The sequence below is a fragment of the Lissotriton helveticus genome, chromosome 8, assembly GCF_964261635.1.
Source record: "Lissotriton helveticus chromosome 8, aLisHel1.1, whole genome shotgun sequence".
Taxonomy (NCBI): Eukaryota; Metazoa; Chordata; class Amphibia; order Caudata; family Salamandridae; genus Lissotriton; species Lissotriton helveticus.
In genome coordinates, this window is record NC_136069.1 from 1661985844 (window position 1) to 1662007110 (window position 21267).

At 44.2% G+C, this 21267-nt stretch overlaps 1 protein-coding gene across 3 annotated transcripts in view; it reads right to left on the reverse strand.

The window, feature by feature from the left end:
• LOC144773609 (transient receptor potential cation channel subfamily M member 2-like) overlaps nt 1–21267 on the reverse strand; it is a 1291174-nt gene that overhangs the window by 618326 nt on the left and 651581 nt on the right. For all 3 annotated transcript variants that reach the window (XM_078658751.1, XM_078658750.1, XM_078658752.1), the window contains one exon: nt 1888–2006. In XM_078658751.1, the coding sequence (XP_078514877.1) occupies nt 1888–2006 (119 nt within the window). The remainder of the gene's footprint in view (nt 1–1887; nt 2007–21267) is intronic.

Below are 21267 nucleotides of genomic sequence, written 5' to 3' on the forward strand. Positions count from 1 at the left end.
AGACTTGAATTTAAATATCTGAAAATCAACTCAGCCAAATCCTTCACAGGAGCAACACCTTCCCTCTGGAACTCACTTCCTGCTGAAATATGCTGCTTTAAAAGACCTGCTCACCTCATGGAAGCGACTAAAATATGTTCACTTCAAGTTGTGCTTTAAATGATGCACTGAACTTCTTTGTTAATGATCTCTTGAATTATTTAGTTGTAAACACTAGTCCTGAACTTCTTCTCCCACTCCTCCCCCACTCTCGGAACCCTTTATTCACTTCCTCGCTTTTCTTTGCCCTCGTGCTTTCTTACTCTCATCTCCATCTGCCCTCCTTTGTCCATCCCCTGCTCTTTGTCTAACTTTTATCTATCCATTCCTCAGCTTCCCTCCCGATCTGTCAACCCATCTTCTATCACTTGCCTCTGACCAGCCTCTTCTCTTGCTTCTTCTCCCCCTGCTCCCTTAAAGCTTCCCCATGCCTACTCTTTACTACCTCTCCAATGTTACCCAGCAAATGTCTCTACCCTCCACTCCCTCCGTCTTTTTTCATCCCACTCAAATCTTTCTCCAATCCCAAACTCCTGCTTCTTTAACTTTAACTCCTCTGCCTCTCTTCCTTCTTACCACACACACTGTCTCTTTTCTACCTCCCATTCTGATTGTATACGTATTCATGTATGTGGGTGTGGTGTTGCAATATGATATGTTCGGACAGCTGCACTATTAAGCCCGACCTAAAAAGATAGTGAAAGTAGCAGATGCAATGTTAGGCCCCAAGTATGGAAAAGGTTATCCCAACATGAACATGGCACACGTTTCGGACATTTACCTAAGCGGGTTTCATTTTGGACTTCGCCATGACAAAGAAGGGTGTATTCTAGATAGTTTTCCAGAACAAACTTCACAAAAAGAACATCTGATTAAAAAATGAAGGGGAAGTAAATGTGTGGCAACACTAGAAGCAATCTATGCAATGCTAGTGCGAGAAGCATGTGGGAGATGTGAGATATGAAGGAGTGATTTGTCTGTTGGGTCGTTTAACACACCCTCATGATTATAGAACAAGGGAACACTTTAGTGAGGGTGTTTTTGTTTCAGCATATGCTGTACACAGAGCTGCAAGGTGTATGGTTTCCAGTTGACTGGACTACAGAGAATGAATTGAAGAAGGGGGTGGTACTACCAATAGTGCAATGTAAGGTTCAATTGGTATTTACACATATTCACACCAGCACCTGGAAGTAAAGTGGCTTGAACAAAATACCCAACTATTTGATAAAGTGTGAAAGCCAGGATTACAACCAAGGCCACTTAGTCACTAGATGGCATATCCTCCTAGATGGGGACAGAGGAAAAACCTAGGAACACACACTTAATTGGCAAATGGCACAAGATAAATAATTGTAATGTGGATCAGGGGCTTGTGTACCATGTTTAGATTATCGAGCATCTCTCGGAAGCTGCTGAAAATGGTAAAAGTATGGACTCTGCTCCAAGGCTGTACTGAAACTGGAACAGTAAGCACCACCCATTCCCAGAACCCTAACCCACCTTCTGAATCAGTACCTTAATGCATGCCACCCTCAATGCCCCCAGGCCCAGGTATGCCCATGATCAGAAGACCTAGAGGAAAGATCTGCACTTTCCAAATATCACATGAATTCACAGCTAGAGTAACTGATTGCAGTGTGTCTTCAGTTTACCAATGGCAGAAAGTGGTAATTGCTGCTTTGAAGTGTCACCTTGCTGACCCTGCAATGCATTATCAAGAGCCTTGGCTACTCTGGAAAGAGCTCTGGTGTAAAGCACCTTGGTTACTCTGGACCATGCTATACAAGACATTTCTAAATAATATAAATGTACGGTCTAGGTCAGGGAAGCAACAATGATACCAACCTGCAGACTACGCCGGCTGTGAAGAGACTAATCGCCACAACATCCATCTGGTTCCAGGACTCTAAGATGTACATCCTGGCTTTAATCACAAATCCCACATTGTCATGGTCGAAGAAGAGCTACCAAAAACAAAAATGCTCTGTGTTAATGATTTTACAACTGTGATCTATGAATTATTGTGCATCTTTGTAAAATTGTCCTTCTCTGCTGAAAAGTGCCCCGACAACCCTGTCGCATGGCTCTTGCCACGAAGAACTGCTAACTAATGAATACAATTCTGCTCAAAGACATGAGAATAATGCTAATCATCACAAACCCTTGAACCAATAACATGACGAAGGAGGAGGCTGTGCTCTTGCATCTGCTCCTTTCAAAGTTCCTAGGTGAACTTCCTCCTACATAGATAGTCATGGCCAGCCTGGTGGGACACTGACCCACCTCAGCACCACTAGCACCATCACACATGATCCCCGCCCTCAGCCATGATCCGGATGACACCCACGTACACTTATGTGTTTAAGGAGGACTAGCACTTTCTGCAAAATAATAACGTACAGTCTGGAGCAACGTGATCTGAATGCACTTTGTGAAAAAGTTATTTTCCTAAGGTCAAATTGAATTCTAATATAGGCCTTACATCTAGTACTGCCCGCTGCACTGACCCCTTTTGATAGGGACTTTACTCAATCTCAAAATGTATCACGGATCTTTTGAGGGATTTGTTTTCACTCCAGTTAGTGGCTTCGTATGGAACTTATTTGAAAGAGCACAGAAGAAAGAATAGTTACTTACCTGTAATCCTAGTTCTTCTCCACTGGAATCTTCATTATAGTCAAACACAATCTACTGTTTCGCCCGCAAGCCGCATCCGAAAGCTCTTTTACAAAATACATTAAAACTTTATTTTTAAAAAACAACAATATGAAACAAGGTATTTTGTGGCAGCCTATTGCAGGCTATATTGACAGTTTCCAATTATTGTTTTAAAAGGTCAATTCCAAAAACAAAAGCGTAGTCACTCTTTGCAGGTAAGTGACAAGAACTAAGGTACAAAACGTTTTATTTTTATGTAAGGGAAAAGCAAGACAATATTGCCCTGGAGGGAGGATAGAAAAACTGCCACTGCTCCTCTAAGGAAGGGCACACCGTTCCTCTCTCATCATGCCCTACCAGTTCTTTTTATGGGAATCACCAATCCTAAAAAAAAATAGTTCCTACTTCCCTGGTGTGTTCTCCAGGTAGGAGGTAGAGTTAAGACTATAAAGAAGAGTCCTCCAGAGGAGAGCTAGGATTACAGGTGAGTCATTATTCCTTCTCCTCCAGGGATTTTTCATTTATATTCATTAGCAGTAAACAGAGTAGCAAGCCCACCCCTAAAAATGCAGAGAAAGACAACGACAAAATACAGGACTACACTTAAAAAAAGATTCCCTAAAGAAGCTTGGTCCAATAAGTCATCCGCCCTAGATTCCGAATCAAGAACATAATGTCTTGTAATGGTGTAATGGTTCTCCAAATGAATGGTTGTCCCAAACAAAAGTTGAGGTAGATAGTATGCCTCTTGTGGAAAGGACTTTGGGTTTGCCAGGCAACGTTCCAATAACAAAGCTTTAACTAACTTAAACAAAGGAGACAATCCAACTGAAAACGAACTGCTTCACGGTGGCAAACAGCTCCATAATTCACGAAGAGATGATTTTATTGTCATGTCTTTAGTTTTCTTGTTATAAACATTTAATAACCTTTTAAGATCTAGAGAATGTAAAGTCTAACCTGCTTGAGAGGAATTGTTCTGGAAAGAACTTGGAAAGGAAATTGTTTCATTAACATGGAAGTCTAACTAATGTAGGAAGAAGATTCAGATGAGTTTTCTTCACCTCTTTAACTTTATGGAGAACGGTATACGGTTCCTTACAGCAAAGAGCATGTATTCACTAGCTGATAGCTAATATGAAAGCTGCTATCCAGGAAATATGTTATAAGGTAGCCTTATGAATGGGTCTAAACAGACGTTAATTTTGAATGTACTCAATAAGGTTCTCCTGGAGAAGAGGGTCTCCTTACTTGAGGAAAGACTTTTCTAATCTCTTCTAAGAAATATTTTACAATAGAGACCCTGAAAAAAGGGAAGGATTTTTCTCTAAGCAGTAATGGCTAAAAGATGTACTCTTTTAAAGAAAACTGCAGTCCAGTTTTCCCCAAATAAAGAAGCTCTGAGAGTTACACTTTTTCTTGGCATCTGGCTACATGAACATTCTTCTAGATGCACCAAATGCAGACCCTTTTTCATTTTAAAGCACAGGATGTTCTGACAGCTGGACCTTTGGCTATTTTAAAAATATTCATGTAATCTTTTTCCTGTTTCTTTATTGAAATTTCGAAATTCTATTCAAAAAGTACATAGTGATATAATTCAGGAACATTACTTGCAAATATGAATGACAAACAATGCATCACATCATTTCATAATTTAGTTGAACGATATCTAGGAAAGCATGGCTGGCTGTTCTTTAGAATTGACATTGATTACTAGACCTCAATGAAGAGTGGTCTGTACAACGCAAGTGTTTTTAAGGATTGATTGTCTTCCTGTATAATTTCTTACTCTATTTCAAATGTTATACCATCTACTGTCTATAAACAATGTTATATGAGTAAAAAAAAAAAAAAAAAAAAGAGTAAAAACGTATTAGTAACTAACCAATAATTGTGAAGACTGACCCTAGTAAAGCTAGTGAATATGTGACGTTACAACGTATGCCATTACCTCACATGCCATTGCAATGCAAACTTTACCCCGACTTTGTTGGGGGGAGCGCTGGAAGTTGCAATAGATGAATTTTCTATTCCAACTCTAGTGTGTGAAACAGTAGGGAAGGTGTTGGAGTTAAATCCAACACCTTCTACCCACTGCTGCACACCTTTCGCGTTGCAACGGCATGTGATGTAATGGTATGAGTTGTAACGGTTGCGTTGTAAAGGCTGTTTCATAAGGATAGAAGAATATTACTTTCCTTTTGTTTAATGGTCATATTTTCAGTGACTGTTCCATGTTATGGTCAGTCATCTAGTTACAGAAGAGGAGGGAGGGACTGGATGCCCAGCAGCCGCATGTACGGTAGATTTCACTTCAATTGTATGTTACTCTGGGACAGTTCTTCGAGTTAGGATTCATTTCCTCACTATTATTTTGTTTGCATCCATTATGGATCCTTTTATATTTATTTATTTAAAAGTTTTATAAAGCGCTGGCTAGACCTGGAGGTATCAGAGCGCTTTACATGAGCATCAGATCATAGTTACAGGTTACATCATTACAAAGGTTACACAGTTCTTCGAGAATGGCAACATAGTTACATGTAAGGTCGAGATAAACAATAAGCACAAATACGTAAGGGGAAAAGCAGGCAAGGTGAGAGATTCCGGGGAGGGGGGTGGGGTTAGAGCACGGGAAGTAGACAGATAACGAGGGCGGGGAGGGGCGGGTGAGAGACACAGCATGGGAAGAGGAGAGGAAGGGTGATGGGGACACAAACCGGTAGACGAGTCAAGGCAACGTCCAAAGTCCAGTAAGGTGTGATCCCAGGGCAGACAAGGGGAGACATTCAGGGGAGAGAGAATAGGAGCTAGGGAAGAGACAATAAGGAGAGACGAAAAGAAGTCTGCCTAAAGACCGACTGGGTAGGTGACGACCAAGGAGAGAATCCACGGCCCATCTCCTCTATAGCTAAACCAAGTAGCTCCATCAGGCGTCAGACAAAATAGTTCAGTCTCAATACATTGAGAGAGGAGGGAAGGAGAAACATAAATAGAGGGAGGATGCGGTAGGAGACGACAGGAGAGATGAAAGGAAGTGTAACTATGTGGTTCAACAAGATCAACAAGTAAACATTATATCAAACAATCAGCAATACAATTAGGGGAGGAGAGAAAGGAGAGAGAAAGTAGTGGGGGTTCGAGGAGGAGGGAAAGTGAGGATAAGGGAAGAGACAACCGTAGAGACGAGAGGAAGTCTGTTTAAAGACAGACTGGGTAGGTGACAACCAAGGAGGGAATCCATGGCCCGTCTCCTCTATAGCTAAACCAGGTAGCTCCATCGTACATCAGACAAAATGGTTCGGTCTCAATACATTGAGAGAGGAGGGAAGGAATAGAACTGTTTCCAAAAGGCTTGAAAAATTTGTTTCATGGCATACCGAGGCAAGATGGCGTCCTCGCTGGACGTGTGAGTAAGCCGCTCCTGTCGGACCTCCCAGGCTAGGCGGATGCTTGCGGTGAAAACTCGAAGCGGTTGGGAAAACTATTAAACGGCTGACCATCATTATTTACCTCCGTCTGTTGTTGGAAAAGGAGAGAAGGATTAAGGCTGCTTCCTGGTTCCCGAAGGTGCTCCGTGGTCTGTATGATTGCGATACGAGCGGCCGCAGCGCTGGTAACCCGGAGCACGCTGAAAGCACAGTGGGCGTTTTTCTGGAGGCAACTTACTCGGTGCACCTGGAGTGCAGTTTTCCACGTTGGTCTGGAGCAAGGCAGCGTACGAGCCGAGCCATTACGGAGGTGGCAGAATACGTCGGTCTTGAGGATGGGGCCGAAGGGGAGAAGAGGTCGGGTACAGGGAGCCGCCGTTGAAATAACCGAAGCAGTGGAGGGTATGAAGGAGGCAACCACGGCATCTTCAGCAAGTAAGATGACGGAGCATGGGGGGGTGCCGGCTGCAGCACGGACTAAAGAGGTGGAGGCTGCCAGCATAAGAAAGAAAATACCAGAGATGTTTTTTGTAACAAAGTTAAAGGAAGCAGAAAAGCTGCAGCTCAGTATGCAGAACGAGACTCGACTAATAGATTCTGAAGGTCAGGGAGCGGGGGCGGAGGGTGTACAGAAGATTGCACCTATTCAAATATCGATGGCAATAACCCCAGCCCCTGTATTGGAAGTGAATGGCAGTAGAATGAATATGGAGGAGAGCCTGAGCACTACCCCCTCTCAAGACGTTACAGTTTTGACTTCTTCTGCATTTGATACTAATGTTTTACCAACAACCACGGGGGAAAAGGAAGATGACTTGGCTACTACATTGAATTTAAATTTGAATTTGCCAAACAGTGATGACAGTGTTAGTTGCTAGCGGCGAAACGGATTCTGCTGATTTTTACTCTTTATCCGATCGATCTATGTCATATCCTCAGAGGACTTGGCGGAATTGTACGCTACTCGCATGAGCATGGAAGATGGCCGCTTAGATGAAGGTAGTGACCATAGCAGCATGAACGCTGATTTATTGGAGATAGAGGGCCTAGAGCCAGGTACTGTACGTAAGTTACAATTAGGTGCTAAAGAGGAGGATAATGGTGCTCAAGAAGGTATTGAGCGTACGGAAGGTGCAGCGGCTGCTTTTGATTCAGAGTGGGAGGATATATCTTTGGGTCTGATTTATCAGATGATGAAGCAACACAGATGAGACACGAGAGGACAGTTTGAGAGTACAGAACTCATGTAAGAAGTTGCATAACTCTGTTAGACGTTTGGTGAAATCGCACTCTGAATTTTTGGCAAGAGCAACGGAGGCAGAATCGCGTATTTCGTCCCTAGAAGATGAGGTAGCTCAACAAAAAAAGACTATTGATTTACATATGGCCACTAAGGAGGACATCAATTGGAAACTTGTTGACATTGAGAATCGCTCTCGCAGAAACAATTTGAGATTTCTGCGGATCCCTGAAGGGAAACAGGGGTCTGATACTCGAGGGTTTATTGTTTCACTTTTACGAAAAGCAATGCCAGAAGTTACTAAATGGGATTGGGACCGGGTGGTGGAGCGGGCCCATAGATTCCCATTTAAAGCAAACCAGCGCGATCAGAAGCCAAGAGCCATTCTAGTGGCTTTTAATAGCTTCCAGGCTCGTGAGGAGATATTTATTAGGACTCGACCTGATAAAAAGTGCACTGCTCTAGATTGTGAATTTTTCGTGAGACCTGATTTGTGTAAGCAATCTGTTGAAGTACGATGGCAGCTACGGCAGCTAATAACAGAGTTTCAAGCAAAAGGGGTGCAGGCATATCTGATGTTCCCTGCTAAATTAAAGGTTATACATAGGGAACGCACAAGATTTTTCATGACTGGCGGTGCTGCCAAAGAATTTCTGGGGTCATTGTAATCTGTAAGAGATAGAAATTTTGGAAGTCAATAGAATGTAGATAGTAAAAAGCCAACGGCGTTTGTATATCTTTGTTTCTAAGCTTCGGACCATCACCGGGAGCAGAGGGATGGAGTATGGTATAGATTTGATGAGGGGAATCCTGGGGGGGGGGGGCGACAGGGGGTTTGGGGGCAAGCTCGCATCACAGGACCATAAGTCCTAAAGCCTCTATTAAGGGAGAAGGGAGGGGGGAGGGTGGGTGGAAGTGGAGAGTGGGGTAGGGGGGTGAGGGGGGCACTGGGGGGTGTTTTGGGGGGAAAAAGGAGTTCACAGCAAATTACATGGAGGAAATGTGATGGATAGACCAAATAAAAAGAATGATTTAGCATCCATTTTAGCTTTGATTTTGATTTGGTGGTTGGTAGATAGAGTTGCGCAGGTATTGGATTCACAATTACAATGGCAAACAAAGGGCTAAGAATCTGCTCAATGAATGTGTCCGGGTTGAATAATTATACAAAAAGATAGAAGCTAGCTGCAGAATTGAGATATATTCGACCAGATATATTGTGCATACAAGAAACTCATATTCCTTGGTCAAAAAGGGGAATATTAAAAGAACTCGGTTTTACATTAGTAGCTGCCTCTGGTCAGTCGAGTATGATAAGGGGGAGCTATCCTTGTTAAACAACACTATGCAAAAGTTGGTCGGAAATTAGTGGATAAAAATGGACGGTGGGCTATTGCAGAGTGTAGAGTTGAGGGAAGACAGGTAACGCTATGTACAATATATGGAGCTAATTTGGATGACCCCGCTCCTCTGAATGAAATAAATTTAGAACTGGCTAATTTTCCACAACCTATAGTACTTTGTGGGGATGTGAATATAAACTTATCGAATAGTGTAATACAGGATGGTTTTGGTAATTATAAAGGCCAGAAACCAAGAGTTTATAAAGCGCTCGTTAATTTATTGCAAGATCAAGGCTTAATTGATGTATGGGGACGACTCAGGGGGGAAGATAATGGGTTTACATTTTATTCACATCCACACAAAAAGCTGGTTAGACTAGACTACTTTTTTGCCCCAGAAAACATACTGGAAGGGGCAATAATTAAAACCTATCCCAGGGTTACATCTGATCATTCTCCAATAACGATGGAAATCCAGGGCAGGGTGAAGAATATAATACGGTCCAATTTTACATATGACCAAAAACTGGGATTGAATAAGGAATTTAAAACGCATATGGACAGCTGGATTCAGTCTTTTTTCAGTTATAATAAAGGGACTGCTAATGATTGTATAGTGTGGGACGCTTTTAAAGCGGGATTCCAGGGCGAGTGCATTAGTTTTTCAATTTGGCAGCAAAAGACATTTAAAAAAGAGTTTGATAAGTTATATGAGCAGTTAGCACAGGCTGAGATCCTTTTAACGAGGGAAGTAGTCAGCGGTAGAAAAGAGTTATGGGAGGCTGAAAATAAGGTAGCAAAGGCCAGAGCTGACATTCTTGGATTTTGGAGTATGGAGATTGCAAGAACATTTTTAACTTCTAAAATGCTAAGTTATGAGTTTGGGCAAAAGATTGGTAGAAGGTTGGCTGTTAGACTTCGGATGAAGGAGTCCGCTAGGAACATCCATGCAATGAAGGACAGTCAGGGTGTATCGCATTCAGAGCCGCAGCAAATTCTTAACATATTTCAGGAGGTTTTATTCTGAACTATACACGCAGGAAGGTGAGCCTGTGGTTACTGAATGGAGTGACATATTGGATATAGGCTTGAAAGTTTTAGACCCTAATATTGCTGACCAACTAGACCTTCCGATTACGATGTGTGAGTTAGAACTAGCAGTTAAGAGTGTGGCAGTCGGCAAAGCGGCAGGCCCTGACAGAATTCCCGCAGAAGTTTACAAACAGTTTAATAATATCAAGGATGAAATGCTGAATGTAATGCTGAAGGCACAACAGGGAAGTCCTCCTAGTACCTGGTCAGAAGCAACTATTGCAGTATTCTGCAAGAAAGTCAAAGCCTCGGATATGGTGGGATCTTATCGCCCAATATCCTTATTAAATGTTGATAATAAAGGTTATTCAAAGATTCTGGCCAATCGTTTGTCTAAAGCAGTAACATCCTTAGTCTCTCGGCAACAGCACGGTTTTATACCTAAAAGAGGCACGGTAGACCATATAAACAAAGTCATTACGCTACTTGATATTGCGGCTGTGAACAACAAGGAATTAGCGCTTTTTTTGCTTGACGCAGAAAAGGCATTTGACCGTGTGTGCTGGGACTACTTATGGAGACTTATGGATAAAATGCGTATTGGTCAGAAGTTTATTAATTCAATTAAATCACTTTATTTTACTCCAAGGGCCAGGATCTCAGCTATGGGTTTACTTTCAGACGCTCTAAATATTACTAGAGGGACTCGTCAAGGGTGCCCTTGCTCTCCGTTATTGTTTGCTTTGTACATTAATCCTTTTATAGAACAACTAAATCAAAACCCACTTATTCCCCCTTCATTGTATCTGAATATGTTTTTTCTGTTTTCGCTTATGCGGACGGCATCGCTGTGGTAACAGCTAACCCAGGCACTGCAATTTTAGAGATTGAGAGGCTTGCAAAGGATTTTGGAATTGTAACGGGGTACAAACTTAATGAATCGAAGACTCAGATCCTTTGCTCTGAAGCATTAATATGGGAGGACGAAAGAGTGGTTAAAGAAGTTACCTACTTGGGGATATTGATCAAAGCCAATATGGCGGAATTGGTTGATTCTAACTGGAATGACGTTTATGTTAAAATCAAGGTGTCTCTTGAGAGATGGGAACGATTGTATTTTACTATTATTGGACGTACTAATATTATAAAAATGAATGTTTTACCCAAAGTATTATATTTGTTTAGGTCAATTCCCTTGGAATTCCCCAAGTATAAGATACAAGCTTTGCAATCTCCATGTGGAAAATGTATTTGGAGCCCCGGAAAACCAAGACGAGCTATGAAGCACATGATGTTACCTAAGGGGGGGGGGGGGGGGGCTAGGGGTCCCAGAATTTTTTCTTTACTGTATGGTTTGTTTTTTTATTGAAAATTAGTATTTTGATAACGGGGAGCAACTGATCATATGTTTAATCACCCATCAATTTTCGAAATCCTGTTAGGGCCCTGCGTGAAGCAGAGCCTGTTTATTGAAATTGATGGTAGTTATTACAAGAGAACTCGATTTAAGGTTTTAGTGGGCGCTTATAAGATCTGGAGATGGCTAGTTAGAACTATGGCTATTGGGAAGTTTTCGTATTATACTCCTTTCAGAGCATCTAGGATACTGCCTAAAATATTCTTGGATGGAATGTCAGTAATTTGGCAAAAAAAGGGGGTTAGGTGGTTGGGTGATATGTGCCTGGAGGATGGCAAGTGTAAATCCTTTGAGGAGTTAAGTGAGCAGTTTTCTTTTCCCAGAACGTACTTTCAAATTCTTACAAATACGGGATTTTTTTGTAAGACAGAAGTTAATTTTACAAAAGAATCAAGTTATAGAAGGGATTAACAGGCAGGTGAAAATAGGCATTCTGTATCGAATGTTACTAGAGGGGAAAATAGATGATCTTGAGAAAGTAAGGGTAAAGTGGGCTAACAGTTTAGGAGATCCATAAATAGTAGTGGAAGATCTTATCTTATTGTCAAAGGAGGCATTAATGTCTGCTAATTTAAAAGCCCAATGTTTTAAAACCCTGTTCGATTTATATTATACTCCTGAACGTATGTCCAAATGGGGCGAGGGTTTCGATGGTAAATGCTTCCGATGTAAAGCTGACCACGCAGATAGTATACATATTTTTTTCTCCAGCCCTAGGCTTGTTGGATTTATAGGAGGAATTGAAAAATTAATTTCCTTAGTGTTTAATTTCCATGTAACCGTTACCCCCGCTATGCTGCTTCTGGGGAAAATCCCTATAGATAGCCCCTTGGAAAGGCTATATCCTTATCGCCACTATTTTTTTTTCAATGATGGTAGCACGATTGTGTATAGCCACTGAGTGGCTTCAGGAAAAGCCGCCTCTCTATCAACAATGGCAATCAAGAATGTATAGTCTATATAAATTGGAGTGGGGGCTCTTTTTAACAAGTGGATCAAGGAGGAAAAAGAAAATGGGTATGAAAATTTGGGGTGCTTTTTCTGCTTATTATGAGGATTGAGAATGTATTCAAATTTAAATTCGAAATGTATGTGTTAATAATGGATGTACACAGAGTTATTATTTATTTGGGTTATGGATAGTATTGAATAGATTATCTTTGGATGAATTATGTTAAGGTATATACGGCATATATGATATATATTTTTTTTTACTATTTTGTTGTACTCATACTGCTGTGAACCAATAAATAAAAAAAAATAAAAAAAGAGAGAGGAGGGAAGGAGAGACAAATAGAGGGAGGATGCGGGAGGAGACGACAGGAAGTGCAACAATGTGGTTCGACAATATACCAGAAAAAGAACAACAAGTAAACATTAAATAGAACAGTCAGCATTACATTAGGGGAGGAGAGAAAGGAGAGATCAAGTAGTGAGGGGTAGGGGAGGAGAGAGAGGGAGGATAAGGGAAGAGACAACCGTAGAGACGAAAGGAAGTCTGTCTAAAAACCGACTGGGTAGGTGACGACCAAGGAGGGAATCCATGGCCCATCTCCCCTATAGCTAAAACCAGGTAGCTCCATCGGGCATCATACAAAATAGTTCAGTCTCAAGTGGCGAGGGAAGAGGTTCACAGAAAAACAGGGTGGGGACAAAGGACAGGCACAAGCGAGGGCAGAGGACAGAAGCTGGAAAAAGTAGGAGCGGAGGGAGGGGGAGGGTTGGGATAAGTGGGAGCACATTGTCAGCAGCCGCAGGTTCACTTCTTTTATATAGCGCAGGCTAGACCCGGAGGTATCAGAGCGCTTTACATGAGAATCAACAATGTAACCGAAAAAGTTCAACAATTACACAAAACATTCAAAACATAAGCAATACAATTAGGAGAGGAGAGAAGAGAGAGGAGAGAGGAGAGAGAAAAGTAGTGGAGGGGGCAGGGGAGGTGAGAAAGGGAGGATAAGGAAAGACAATAAGGAGAGACGAAAAGAAGTCTGTCAAAAGACCGACTGGGTAGGTGACGACCAAGGAGGGAATCCACGGCCCGTCTCCCCTATAGCTAAACCAAGTAACTCCATCGGGCATCAGACAAAATAGTTCAGTCTCAATACATTGCGAGAGGAGAGAAGGAGAGACAGAGAGAGGATGCGGGAGGAGCAGACAGGAGAGACGAAAGGAGGTGCAACAATGTGGTTCAACCATATACCAGAAAAAGATCAGCCAGTAAACATAATATCAAACAATCAGCAATACATTAGGAGAGGAGAAAAAGGAGAGAAAAAGTATAGGGAGGTAGGGGAGGTGAGAAAGTGAGGATAAGGGAAGAGACAACCATAGAGACGAAAGGAAGTCTGTCTAGGGACCGACTGGGTAGGTGACGACCACGGAGGGAATCCACGGCCCATCTCCCCTATAGCTAAACCAAGTGGTCTGTCTGGGTTGGGTTGACCCTCCCCCATCCTCTCACTCAATAAAAGCATCTATGTAGACTCATATTCAAACGCAATGGGATTTTTCCTCTGCTTTCTTCCCAGTGTAATAAAGTGCTTTCGGCTGCTGCTTTTCACGCCATCTGCCCACTGGCATGTTGATTGTGCCATATGGATTTTCAAGTTCATCACGATTGTCCTTTTAAAAATTAGGAGGGCCAGATCAATATACTTATTACTGACATTCTTGGTTTTGGTACTGAGAAAGAGACCCAGCATATCCCTTCTGGTGTTTATAGCACAGTTCCTTATAGATTCTAGTGCATTTTATTTGTACTTTCTCTCCAGAGCCTTCCTCTCATTGGGCACTCCTATACCATGTGGTAAAATCCTGCATTATGCTCCTTAGATTTGGGGAATTGTGATGATGCTGTTCCGTAAATATTATCAATCTTTCCTAGGGTCAAATACATCAAATGGGTATAAATAAATTGACAGTATTTACAACAAGTGTTTCTAGATACTTTGTATACAAATATTTTGATAATTCCCTCAGTTCATGCCTATGACGTTTAGCTTTCAATTCCTCTAGTGAGGGCTTTGTAGTGTCAATGTGTTTCCTGTATATCCATTTTATCAGCCATTTACCATTCACTACTGTGTATATAATTTTCTATCCTTTGTGTGTTTGTGGCTCTATATATAGGCTGGTCCATAGTTTGTGAAGACTGTCTCAGCACTCCATAAAGGTGAAACTGTTGTGACAGGAGTCCATTCCCGGATCACTCACATAATATCGACGCACAGAATATCGACATACAAAATTATTGGAAAACAAATACCGATAACAAAAATATCACCTTCATATTCTTAACTGATAAAATCACAAACATTGAGAACACAAATATTGTTCTTAAAATGATGGCGGTCACCAGTAGGTAGTTAAAGTTAGGACCAAGTTTCCAGAGGAAGAATATTTTTTGTTTTGCTTATAACTTTGACGTTGTTTGATGAATCTTCATGAAATTTTCCAAACTAATTCTTTGTTCATGTCAGCTCCTAAGTTTGGGGGTGATTCGTCAAGGTGGGGGGGGGGGAGGGGGCAGAGATAAGGGGGGGTCCCAAAACGTTAATTTCCATAGGAAACTTTAGACAAGGCTACAGGTCGAACGGGTGAACGGAATTACCCCAAATTTGGCCAGGAGAATGGTCTTGGTCTAGGAAAGCACGCTTATGTTTGGTGTAAATTCGTTCAGTAGTTTTGGAGAAATATCGAAATTCACAGATATCTATATTTGGGAATTCTGCCATCTGATTGACTGAGGCATTACAAGCAAGCACAAGCTTGCTATTATTGGTTGCGAGCGCTGCAAGCGGTTGCAACTAGGAAGTGTTGGCCGCCATTTTGTGATTCCGTTGAAGCGAGTAAGGGGAAAAAAAGGGCAAAAAAAGTGGGACAGAGGAGGGTAGGAGCACTGTAACCTCAGTGGGGTGTTTAGGGTGTGCTTTAGAGAGGGTGCGAAGCGAAGTATTCCCCCCTACCGGTGTGAAAGTGGTGGGCTACGGAAATTAAGTGAGGTATTGCCTAGAGTCTGATGCTGCTAAAGTGAGCTGGTCGCGGAGTCGGGATTAAGGTGTGAGCCCAAATTGTGCGTTTTATGCTGTGAAGTCATGTGCCGTGGCCGCTGTACTACACCAGTGGAAGTAGTGTCAGCATGTGTTTATACCTACTAGGATGAACTACTGACCCGTACTGGTCTGAAAGTCCTGAGGTATGGAAAATATGTGAGGTGTTGTCTAGGGTCCCATGTGCTGAGCTACTGCCGGACTCGGAGATGAAAGCTTGAGTCCAAACTGTGTGTTATATGCTGTGAAGTCATGTGTTCTGGACGCTGTGCCACATCTGTCCAAGTAGTGTCCGCATGTAGTTATACCTACTCGGAGGAAATTGTTTCGAACATTGTAACTTGTGTATGGTACTTAAGGGGTTTATACAGGGAGCGCGAAGGTAAATTTGACCGTATCAAATCAATTTGGTATTTGTAAAGTGCAAACTACTCACTCCTACTGGTCTGATGGCGCTGGGGGCATAAGCTGAGCTGCTGATGGACTCTGAGTAAAGTAGCTGAACTACTGACCTGTACTGGTCTAGAAGTGCTGGATACGGATTTTAAATGCGGTATTGCCTAGAGTGTCAGGCTGCTAAATTGAGCTGCTGATGGACTCGGGAATGAAACCGTGAGCCCAAACTGTGTGAGCTGTGCTGTGAAGTCATGTGCTCTGGGCGATGTGCCACACCTGTCCAACTGTATATGGTGCTTAGGTGGGGTTGTACAGGGAGTTGCAAAGGTAAATCAATACGGTATTTGTAAAGCGCAAGTGAGTAGAGATGGTGATCAAAGCGAGAGCTCTGTGCTGCAAAGTCAGCTGGTCTGGCCGCAGCGCCAGAGCTGTGTGGAGAATACATTTTGGCGAGGGTCCGGGAGTTGCCGTTACCTGCCCCTAACATAGCGGGCCTAAGTTGTAAGTTATAGGGTGGCTCCAAAAAGAGCCCTTGTGTTCATTAGTTGGAGCTACATATAAGTGCGGATGCACAGCTTCAAGTTCTTCAGGAAAACTCAATTTCCCTGATCTGTGAAGTGTACTCCATCACTTCTGTAGGTATCAGCCATATCAAAACCTATGTTGTAGATGGACCCCATTTTGTGGTCTGAGGTATGCAGACACAGATTTGTTGACTTTCTTACTAGATTTTTCAATCTGAGAACAAAATTGTTTTGACCATTTCCACTTCTGTCTTTGGCATATATTGGAATATACAAAGACAGTTTTTTTTAGTTTTTTTTTATAAACTTTTATTGACATAAAGGCATATTGTCCAGTCATGATAATACTTCCAAGTTGGTACATTCACATTCTTATAATACAGTTCCGTATACATAATCGGTAGCATGCATTCTGTGTTCTAATCTCGTTCCCCATCTCTATTTTGTATATGCTATTCCGTTTATCCTGACTTATGTTACCAGAAGTTAACAGTTTTCTCTCGCCACGTGATACCCAACGTTGGTAACATTCGTCGAATTCCAAGAGAAAGTTCCCCCCCCCTCCCTCTCCCAAACTTAGGTCATCACTTTCATTTATACTGTACACTTCTCCACCCATCAGCAGGCCTCCTCGTTGTAATGGCCACATCCAGGTAAGTCATTCCAGCACGCTGCTGCATTCAGCACTAGTAAGCATACATCCCCCTTCCCAGCCATCACTCCTCCTCATCCTCGGAGTCTATTTCGCCTCCCTCTGGTAAGGGTTCACAGATCTCGCCCCTATAAACATTCCACGCTGTCCACACCTTGTTCCATTTGCGGGGGGCCGCTCTAAGGATATACACAGTCCTTTCCGTGATCATCAGGGTATCCATGTTGTTAGCCCATCTGTTTGCCGTAGGTAAGTCTGGAGCCCCCCATTTTTGTGCAATATCACGTTTAGCTACTGTCATGGCCAGCGTGGCCCAAAGTAATCCGTATCTATCTAGGTCATTGGGGTCCCAGACGTTCAAAAGGCATTTCCGCGGTTCTGGTAGAATGGAAACCCCAAGTGTCTGGGAGACGGTGCGCAGTACCTGCCTCCAGAATTCTTGTATTCGTGAGCAGTCCCATAGTGTATGGAGCAGTGTTCCCTCCTCCCCGCAACCTCTCAAGCAGAAGGGGGTGGGCGCTCTATGTATTTTATGGAGTAGTGTCCTGGTGTAGTAGATGCGGTGTAATATTTTTAGTTGCACCAGCCTAAATTTTGCTGAGATGCCTACCTCTCTTGGGGAGGCCAAGGCTTCCTTCCACTCCGATTCATCCATCATACCGATTTCCCCCTCCCATCGATTCTTAAGTGTTATCGTGGAATCCTTTAAATTATTGATCAGTTTTTTGTAAGTGAGGGAAGTGGCGCTCTGTTGCATGAAGTCTGTCAATAACCTGTCCTCAAGTGGCGAGGAGTCTGGCAGATCAGTGCCCGGTGGGATGGCCTGGAGCAGTGCGTGCCTAATTTGTATATAGCGAAATGTTTCAGTGGGTCTGAGATCATACTGCCGCTGAAGTTGTGGGAATGGTATCACTGTGTCTTTGTCCCAGAGGTCGCCCACCGTGGAGATTCCTATCAAGTCCCATTGTGCAAACCCTTTGCACGCTCTAAGGTTTCCCAGTGACTTTGTGTCCCATAATGGTGTCATTTTTGTGATTCTCCCTGTCCAGCCCAGTCGTGCCTGTGCTAAATGCCAGAGGGTTGCTGTGTGCCGTGTTGGGCCGTGTAGATTTTTGAGGTACGACTTATTATACAGTACCGAGAGCATGCAGTCTGTCCCCAAGTGTGCCCAATCTGCCCTGTATGCTGGGTCATTTCTCGGGGTGTGGATCCAGTGATTAATTATTTTGAGTTGAGCCGCCCAGTAATAGAGCTGAATATTGGGAAGGGCAATCCCCCCCTCATACCAACTTCTCACCAATTTGTCATAAGCTATTCTCGCTGGACCATTGTTCCAGAGTAGGCTGGAGAGTAACGCTGCAATCTGTTTGAAGTATCGCGGAGGGACAGGATGGGGGGTGTTTTCCAATATGTACAGAAATCTGGGGAGTGCCATCATTTTAAATAATGCTGCTCGCCCCAGGAGGGTGAGGGGCAAGGTCGCCCAGTGTTTAACGTCTGCGCGCAGGCGATCCATAGGTGGTTTTAGGTTAGCAGTGAAAAAATCCGCTTCGGAATGCGTAATAATAACGCCCAGATATTTAAAGGAGGCCGTTGGTGCCGTCAGTGGGCAGCTTTCCTGTAGTCTCGGTGCTGGCCCCTTCAGTGTGAAGATCACCGATTTCGACCAATACAGGGTGTAACCTGATGACTTCCCATGTGAGTTACAAATGTCCAGCAGGGCTGGGATTCCGTTGTCGGGGTCGACCATGTAAATGAGCATGTCGTCAGCATATAGGGAGACCCTGTCTTCCCATCCCTCCTCCCACTGAATGCCTTTAAATAAGGGCGTGTTTCTGAGTAGGATTGCTAAGGGCTCGAGCACCAACGCGAAGAGCAAGGGCGATAAGGGACACCCCTGTCTGGTCCCCCTGCCCAATGGGAACATCGGTGAGATGTGGCCATTAGTCACTACTTGCGCCACTGGTTTGGTGTATAGTAGTCGTATCCATGCTATATATTTCGACCCAAAGCCCATACGTGCAAGCACCTCAAAGAGGTATTCCCATTCTACTAGGTCAAAGGCCATTTTGGCATCAAGGGAGAGGATCACCGCCTTCTCCGTGAGGAGGTGCGACAGAGCCAGTACCCCATGGACCCTTCGGAGGTTTAGCGCCGTACTTCTATGGGGCATAAAACCCGATTGATCGGGGTGGATCAGGGTGCTCAGGTGCGGCATCAGACGGTTGGCCAGAAGTTTAGCCAGCACCTTAGCTTCCACATTTAATAACGATATCGGGCGATATGAGGTGCATTCGGCTGGGGGTTTGCCTGGCTTAGGAATTGCCACTATCGTGGCTGTGCGTTGGTCCAGCGGCAATTCTGCCCGTTCTCTACTCTCCAAATACATGTCCCGTAGGGGTTTACTAAGTTCTGAAGCCATTGATTTATACCACTCCACAGGCAGACCATTAGGCCCCAGTGCTTTGCCAGACTGTAGCGAACGTATCGCCAGTTGGATTTCTTCTTCCGAAGGATCCGCCTCTAAGTCCCGTGCAGTCTCCGGTGTTATGCTGGGGATGACAATGTCTGCTAGTGAGGTTGTTGCCATTTGTGCAGTTATGATATTATCAGGGGTGTATATGGTTTGAAAATGATGTGCTAAAGTGCGCACTATGTCTTCCGGGTGTGTTAGTGTTTGTCCGCCAGAGGTACTGAGTCTCTGGATACCTCTTGCACCCCCCTCTCCTGTCCAACCATGCCAGCATTTTCCCCGCCTTGTCGCCCACATCGTATATTCTATGTTTAGTGTTCGCGATGTAACCCTGCACAGTCGCTCTGAGGTGGGCCTGGTACTGTTGTTGCCGTAGCTGCAGTGTGTGTGTCGTAGCCGGGGAGGGGTCTGCCATATGTGTCGTGTTTGCATTATGGAGTGCCAATTCTAGTTCTGTGAGTTCTTTCCGGGAGTCTCGTTTGTGCCCCGTGATGGCTGCTATTGCAGTCCCCCGTAGGACGGTTTTGTAAGCCTCCCACAGAATCGACGGTGAGGCCACCGTTCCTTCGTTTTCAGTAAAGTAGTGTGTCGTCGCTAGTTTTAGTTTCTGTCTTATTTTAGGGACTTTGAGATAATTTGGGTAAATAGGGTATACCCTAGCGCACTTCTGTTCTCTAGTAGTAAGGGTGAGAACTAATGGTGAGTGGTCAGATATGCCTCTGGGTAGGATGTCGATCTTGTCTACCGCGCCCAGTCCCTCCCCCAGGAACAAGAAGTAATCTATGCGAGACAGGCTGTTGTGTACTGCGGAGTAGAAAATGTACTGGGTCGCTGCAGGGCGCAGATGCCGCCATATATCCACAATGCCCAGTGTCTCTAGAAAGTCGGGGAGTGGTGTAATCCCTCTTGCGCGGACCCTTGTGGGAAAGGCGTCTAGCGCCGAGTCTATTATAGCATTTAGGTCACCCCCAATGATTGTGTCTCCCTCAGGGAGGTCCAGGAGGAATTTACCCAGTGCAGGTAACGCTATGGAGTGTAGTGCTGGGGGGATGTACACTGATACCACATTGAGCGGCCTGCCCTCCAACTGGCCATGTATCGCTGCGAAGCGTCCCTGGTCATCTGTCGCATGTTGTGTAACAAGAAAGGGCGACGACTTTTTAAGCAGTATCCCCGTCCCCCTAGATCCAGACGTGAAGTCTGCATGCGTCACCATTTTATATCCGCGCCTATCGAGTGCTTTGCATGTCGTCCCTGCAAGGTGTGTTTCTTGGAGCATAACCACATCCGGGCTCTGACGTTTAATAGCCTGCAACACCAGGCCCCTCTTTATTTTGTCTCCCAGGCCCCTGACATTCCAAGTGAGCATGCGCAAAGGGGGCACCCCTACTGCTACCGTGGTACCCCTAGCGGGAGCATTCTGAGGTGGGTTGGCCATGTAGTCGTTGTAGTAGTGTCGTGAGCAACGTGATGGTGCCGTCCGTGTTGAGGCCTAGGAGTATATCGCTGCCCAGGGTGGTAACATTACGTGTGAAATAAGTGAAGACCAGAACCATAAACGAAAACAAGAAAAACAAGAACATTAACTTCCCTTCCCCCCCCCTCCCTGCTTCCCTGCACCACGGACTGTTTCCCGCCCGCATCCCCAACTTGGCAGAGTGCTTAATTCCATCCCCAACTGTCTTACTTTCTCGTGGGGTTGGTGAGTCCCTCACAGGCACCGGCCAATACCTACCCTACTCAGCTTCACCAGCTTCAGGTTCCAACATGTTGCTATTGTGCCGTCATGCATTTAGTGCACTACTCAGGTCTTGACCGGCTGCCCCGAGTCAAATGGGTCCCTTTCCAGATCAGATTCCAGTTCTGCAGCTCCATCTCCGTGCAAAGGATCACTGGACGGGTGTTCCGCCGGCCCGCCGCTATGATGGTTCCGTCGGTCTCTGCGTGGATGGTGGGGCCGTCCCACCTGTCTCCATCCGTCAAGCCAGTCCCGTGCCACCTCTG